Below are 7294 nucleotides of genomic sequence, written 5' to 3' on the forward strand. Positions count from 1 at the left end.
CGGTTCCGTCCGAGGTTCTACCATCAGACGGGTTCCACTCACGAATATGTGCGTGCTGTAGACGAACTGTTCGAGCCTCTTCTTGGCGATCAGCAGCATCTTGTCGAACAGGAAGAACGCTCGTTCCTTCTTCACCCTCTGGACCTTGAAGGAACCTTCCAGAACCAGCTCCCCGAAGCCGCTCAGGTCCGGCCCGGTCCAGTTCACCAGCAGGGACTCGATCTCCTGCACAGAACAGAGGAAAGGTGACACCAGAACCTTCACGCGCAGAGAGCTGCCAGAGGAGACGTTCTGCAGGGAACCTTCTGAGAACAACCAGAGAACTCTAGAATTCAGCTCCGAGCTTCGAACAGAATGAGGCTCATTTACCGATTTTTCCGTTTTGTTAAATTATGATTTATTTAATCAAAATATGTCACCTTATAAAGTCTGTTCATCATTTACATCATTTTACTGGATTTACATCAACATAAAAACCTCTTTATTAGACAGAGATGTGCTGATATTTACAGGCAGAAATATGCATTTTATTTATATTATATTATTTTGGTATGTTTGTGCATTAAGGCCTGACAGAAGGTAAACTTACTGGTATTTAACACATTTCTCTTGTTCTGTTAAATCACACAATAACAGTTTGAATTCACACGTTGACTGTAAAACAAACAGACGTCCACATTAACAATCTGAATATTAATGTTCTTCTTTTACATCATTTAAATGTTAAATTAATTTTACTGTTAAAATCACCAAAAAACTGAATCATTTTCTAAAAATGTATTTTACAGATTTTCTCCTGTGAGTTAATTTACTGACGATAATTCATCAAATCCCAGAGAAGACGTCCAGTTGGTTCTTTTAGTGTTTAACTGTAAACCTGAGCTGGTTTATTGCGTCTAACACCAGCAACAGATTTAATTATTCTGAAGACGTTTGAGTTTTAAACACGTTCACTCTGCTCGCTTCGCTGCAGGATGTTCGTAACGAGACCTGAAGTGAATGTAACTGAGCTGAAACGCCTCAAAGTGAAACACGGGAGGAGAAAAATGCTGCAAGCCGCTAAATGAAAGGCGATCCGCGGTGGGAATGACAGGCGAGGCGTCAGAACCCAGCTGGACCCGAGAACACGCACCGCTCTGTGAGCAACACGCTAATAACACGCCTCTGGACCACAGAACACGTGTCGGAGGAAGTCGAGGAACGCAGACTCTGACACCTGGAGGTCGGCCGGTCGACCTCGGCGGCCTCTTTACGGGCCTGAGGACCAAAGGGTGGCCGGAGGCCCGCGGAGGGGACGCTGGTGTTGCACGGCCGGTCCAGAGAAACCTCTGAGGAGGTCCGAAATGAGCCGTGGTTTAGCTCCGACGCTACATTAGGGCTTCGGTATGATGAGAATTTAATCTCTTGTTTAGAGTCGGTGAACTCGGGCTTCCAGTAAAGCTGCAGGTGGTTCTGTTATGTGTTGCTACGGCTAACCGTGGTTCTGGAGAGGCCGCCTGGAGCCCAGATTGGAGGCGTCAACCAGCCCTGTACATCCATCTAGTGTTAAAGCTGTGGCGTCGTGTCACTCACGACTTTATTCATCATTTAATCAAACAACAAATGACGTATTGACAAAAACAGAGCTTAACAAATGTACTAGAGCTCCACCTAGTGTCAGGTTAACGCCACAGCAGCCCTAATTAACAGCATTGTTAATTACCGACATCATGTTTCTGTGGCGGCTAATACAGCAGCATGTAGCAGCGCTTCAACCACAATGATGTTTTTAATAATATAATATAATCATATTATTGTTGTTATCTATGAATTTATAAACTGACTTTTTAACAAAAAAACTGAAAAAACTGTAAAGAATGTTTTTATTTCTTGATTCAGACGTCAGATCGTTGTCGTTTACTCGCCTTCCTGAGCAGAAACTTTAGTTTTAATTTAACTTAAGTCTGAATGTTTTGCTTGATCGGCTCAGATTTGGGTTAAAAAATTCAGTTTGAAATTCCTCGTTCCTGTTCAAACCGGTAAAACGTGGAGAGTTAAGTGTGAATTAAATCCCTTCATGATGCTGGAGGGTTGATATACATCCAAAGGTCGTCTAATTCATCGGTTAAGCATCTTAATAACATAAAGACACAAACAGAAGCCTGAATCTGAACGACCGGCTGCTAATCAAAGAGCGACGGAGATCTACCTGCTGCTTTACCAGCAGTTAGATCCTGATCGATCCTGATTGATCCTGATTGATCCTGATTGATCCTGATTGATCCTGATTGATCCTGCCTGCATGTCGGCCGTCATTTATAACCAGAAGCAGTTCATGGAGTTGATGCTGTTTGTGCACATGTGATGCTGCAGGTGTTTGATAAACTCAGAGGAGATGATCTTCAGCCGCTGGAGGCGACACATCTGGGTTTTCTCATCAGGAGCTTCCAGCTGTTGAGGATTATTTCAAACACCTGCAGCATCACAGCAGCAGTAGCTTCATTAATTAGGTGTAATTATGACCTGTTCCCGACATGGAGACCAGATGAATCGGTGACGTTTCCCCTCACAGTAGAAAACCTGCTTGTTGCTCACCTGCAGCCGGACGGCGTGCTCCTGCTTCCTCTTCATGTCGTTGATGTACCAGGCCACCGCCGTCATGGTGATGATGGCGTCCTCCACCACCTCGTATCCGGGGTCGCTCTTGTCAAAGTGCTTCGACAGCTCCTGAAACGACACGAGGCCGAGGCGTTAGCCCGCTGCTAACGACCCGCTGCTAACGACCTGCTGCTAACGACCTGCTAACGAACTGATGGACGGTTTTGATCATCGATGTTGTTTCAGGAAAACGGTCTGAATTCTGTGACTGCAGCTTCAGAAACGTTTCCTGGTTTCAGTAAACTGGATCTCTTTGGACAAAGCAGGACGTTTATCACAACACTTCACAGACAGATAACTACATGATATAAAACATAAAATAACTTGAATCAGTCTTCGTCTTCACGCTGGACACAAATAAAAAACTCTTTTTGATGCACGTTTAATTTCACAGTTTGATGTTTTATCTAAGCCACTTCATTCGACGTGTCTCATATAAAACATTTGTCAAAAATAATCTGATGAATCCACAAGATTCTGTAAAAACTAAAGGTTCTGTGTTCAGGTGCAGCCATGAAGCCACGAATGAAAATTCATAAAACGAGGCCTTTAAATGTGTTTTTAATTCACAGTTTAAACAAATTATTGTCTTTAAAATTACATTACATTTTATTTATACAGCACAAATGTACAACATAGTCGATACAGAGCCTGAAATAATAAATATAAATATGAAATTTTATATATAAAACCAATACTTAGGTATATTATAAACTGATGTCTATTAGATACAAACTAGAATTTTTAAGTCAGTCAGTTTTGTTTTTTGTTTTTTTCCACAATTTTTGTGATATTTATTGTGAATTGTGTATAAAATAAATAATATTAATAGATCTTTTTGACCATGTATAACAGCTGCGGTACTTAATGGTGACATTTATGAAATAAAAATGAGAATTTTTTAAATTTGCTCGAACACTCTTCAAAAAATGTACATTTTAGAGTTCATCAAAGTTAGTTTTTTAAAAATATATATTTACATTACAGATGTAAATTCACAGTCAGTGTTTACAATTTATTAACTAATTTTAAAACAATAGAATTAAAGTTTTCTTTGACAGCTGCAGAACTTTTGGGTTCTTCACAGAAAACAAACACAGTTTAAGTGTTTTCAGGGTTTCGGTACCAGAGTCTCGGTCCTGGTGACATCAGTGGCTCCAGTTCCCTCTGTTAAAGGGAAAAAGGGGGATTTTGTGCTGACAGACCCACTTCACATAAACTCTGGATTTTCCCTGAATCACTTCTATTTGTTCGGCATTAATCAGAAAACATGGTGACAACCAGGAAAAACCCTGAAAACTCCTCAGCGTTCACCTTAAACCTCCACGATCAGAGGAGATGTTCTGACCTCGACCAGAGACGTGACGCTGCAGCTCTGGCTGAGGTTAAAACATCCAAACAGACGCTCGCATCGTTTTTAACAGGACGAGAACAAAGGAGCAGAAAACAATCGGAGCAGCTGACACAGCAGCGACGACTGAAGCCGGACCAGCGGAGGATTATGGGAAAATCCCCGGCTCGGTGTTTAAACTGGCCACCGTCGACAGCAGCGAGCGAGCGAGCCGGCCGAGAACAAAGAGTTTCTCTGCGTTTCATCATCTGCTCCGAGGTGGGCTTGGACCGGCACCAGGACTAGAACTCAGCACGTTCACTGGGAAAACCTGCTTTACGGGCCAGACGCTCGGCTGGTGTTTGTAGATGCAGCGACGGATGATTCAAGTCAAGCTGGGACGCATTAGAGGGATACTGACTTTATAATCAGGGGCTGATGAGCAGCAGATAGAAGCAGGGAACCCCGGCCTCACCGGCCTCCTGGTCGCTGGAGGAAGTTCTTCTCTCTAACCCGAAACACGTTTCAGCAAAGAAAACATCCACCATAGAAACCCTTTAATGCACGTTTAATTAAGTCCTCGTTGTTTCTTCTGCTAATAATGAAAGCAACGTGCAGCACAGCGAAGATTAATCTGAACTTCAGGCTCGTGGACGCTTCCAATTTACCAAAGTCGCTGCTTTTCTTTGGTACAAAGTGACTCCAGCAGCTGGTTGCTGTTGATGCCGAATGAAAAACCGACTCCTTCAACTGAGAAAATGTAAATGGGGAACAGATTCTGAGATTAATAAACCCACTTTTCTGTCGACTCAGCTGCTTTTGGAATCTCTAATTCAACCAGAAGTGGCAGTGTTGGAGTTTGAAGACTGAGGAAGTGATTCTGAGGCTGTTTGACACTGAAGAAGACGACTTCAGTGGTTTTCAGGAAGATGAAGATAATCAATGAGTTTTCCTGGTAGCTGCTGGTTATTTTCTTAACCAGCCGTGTTACAGGAACTGTTCGGAAAAAGGCATCGACGTATTTGTGTACGTTACCGGTGAAGCCTGTATATGTGCACACCTGGTTTTCTTTTTAAAGTGAGTGGGTGTGGCTTATATTCAGGTGCCTCAATAGTCCAGATATTACGGTATCTTCTGGTCTGCGTCATGTGACAGGTGAGTTTCTTTAGCGGGGTTTTTCGGTTAATAGAACTGCAGGACCACGGTTCTGTAGTTTAATCCAGTGTTTGGTGGGTTTCACTCACTGTTTGCTTTTATTTATGCTGCAAACTTTTTATTTTAAGGAAAAGATCCTCATAAAACACGTCTGTGCAAACACCAGCCACGGAGCTCTGCTGGTTAACATCACCCAAGAAAAGTCTCTAAAGTTATCTCACAGTTTCATAGACTTTTACTGTTAAAATACAGCCAGGACTCGATGATCNAAAATCTTGATGATTTTGGACAAATTCTGCCGATCAAGACCATGTTTTTGTAACTCTGCCCAGTTTTTGGTCATGTTTGTCACGTTAGTAGTCGTAGTGCTGGTATCTGCTGGTACCTGACTGCCTCCTGGACCGTCGGTACGGCAGGTTTCCCTCCAGCAGCAGCGGTAAACTCTTCCTGGACTTCTCAGGTGTGAACATCAGCAGCTCTGGAGGTTCTGGAGACAAAAACACAGAAACTTTAAACGACAGCTTTCATGTTGACTTTCAGAACATGTGAGGAGTCAAAAGATCAGATTCATTTAAATTCAAGATCAACGAGGCTTTAGTTGTGATTCAGTGTTTGTTTGAGAGAACAAAGTGTTTAATAGACTCGATGGAGCAGACTGACCCTGACCTGACTGACGTCTTCCTCGGTGGAATCCGTGGATGTCGTCCAGTCTCGGCGAAGCGCTCGACTTCTTCAGGTGTTCGTGGTCGAACTGAGGAGCTGAAACACACAAACAGACGTCACTTCATGTCAGATTCGTCGACGAAGGTTCGGAGTTGAGAGTTTTACAGATGAAGGAACTCACTCTGGCAGAAGTTGTCTCCCAGAACCTGCCTCGCCTGCAATGAAACAGAAAGCGACGTTAAATACGTCAATGAGGTGTAAAATAACAAGATGACAGTCAGCGTCTGATCGACTGGATGAAAGTTTGTCCAAAACGACTCAAAGCTGTCTGAAATATCTCAAAAACTTGTCCCATATGATAAAAACCAGTTTAAAATGTTCCAGAGTTCCTATTAATGTCCAACAAAATGTCCAAAGTGGCTCCAAATTCACAACTGTTCAGGTTTTTCCCAAATTTGTTCAAAATAACAGAAATTGCCCAAAATGACTCAAAAAATGACTTAAAACTAGTCAGAAATAAGAAAAACGTGTCCAAAATAACAAAGATTTATCAAAAATGAATCGTGAAATCGCCCACATTCACTCAAAGTTTATCCAAAATGATAGAAATTGGTCCAAGATGTCTCAAAGTTCTACTGATTCTGAGTTTCTGTCGGATAAATTTTGTCGCTTTGGTGATTTAAAAAGATTAAAGTCCTCAGTTTCTTGATTTATCCTGATGTAAAGACGATTTATTCGTGTGATTTCATGTGTTTTTCTCTGAACAGAATAAAGTCCTGTTGGTCTGATTCCTGGTACGAGGTGCAGTTTGTATCGTTGACCAGCAGGTGGCAGCAAACACCAGCACAATGGTCCAGTGCTTTTATCAGCACTTTCTTCTTCTTCTTCTCCTACATGTTTGCGTCTCCTCCTCCGACCTGCTCACCTTCTGAGGCAGCGACGCCGGGTGGTTTTCTACAATGAGCCTCTTCAGGTAATGGACCCAGAGCCGCTTCTCCTCCTGGTTCTTGGTCTGCAGCAGCAACAACAACAACAACAACAACAACAACAACAACAGCGTTAACAACGGAGGACGGCAACACTCAGAAAACGTCTGACGTGACTCGAGACTCGTCGACCTGCACGACGTGCTGCTGTTTGGGGATCGTCTGGTCGGAAACCCGGAAGCACAGCGGATCCTTCAGCGTCTCCACCAGCAGCAGGTTGCAGCACTGAAGAGGAAGAAGAACAACATTTATACAGAGAACCACAGAGAACCACAGAGAACACAGAGAACATATAGAACCACAGAGAACACAGAGAACATGGCTGCCTGCAGCGTTCCAAAGACTCCAGCAAACCTTCTGTCCCATAAATCTGCTGCTTTGTTTTCACGTCAGACCTTCTGACACTCAGCAGATGAACATGAAGCTGAATCAGTTCAAGAACATTTCAGTCGGACGGATGGTTCAAAAAAACGTTCCCAACACAGAACGGTCCAAACGGACAGAAACGTGGTAAAAAAAAAAA

At 43.0% G+C, this 7294-nt stretch overlaps 1 protein-coding gene across 1 annotated transcript in view; it reads right to left on the reverse strand.

Moving 5' to 3' along the window:
- Positions 1-7294, reverse strand: part of LOC103373568 (mucin-19-like) — a 48068-nt gene that overhangs the window by 18124 nt on the left and 22650 nt on the right. The window contains exons 4-8 of the mRNA XM_008303474.1: positions 6904-6996; positions 6711-6797; positions 5967-6000; positions 5789-5881; positions 5508-5609 (exon numbers count right to left, since the gene is read on the reverse strand). Of these exons, the coding sequence (XP_008301696.1) occupies positions 5508-5609; positions 5789-5881; positions 5967-6000; positions 6711-6797; positions 6904-6996 (409 nt within the window). The remainder of the gene's footprint in view (positions 1-5507; positions 5610-5788; positions 5882-5966; positions 6001-6710; positions 6798-6903; positions 6997-7294) is intronic.

Source organism: Stegastes partitus, unplaced genomic scaffold (assembly GCF_000690725.1).
Source record: "Stegastes partitus isolate 25-593 unplaced genomic scaffold, Stegastes_partitus-1.0.2 Scaffold2013, whole genome shotgun sequence".
In the NCBI taxonomy this organism is placed as follows: Eukaryota; Metazoa; Chordata; class Actinopteri; family Pomacentridae; genus Stegastes; species Stegastes partitus.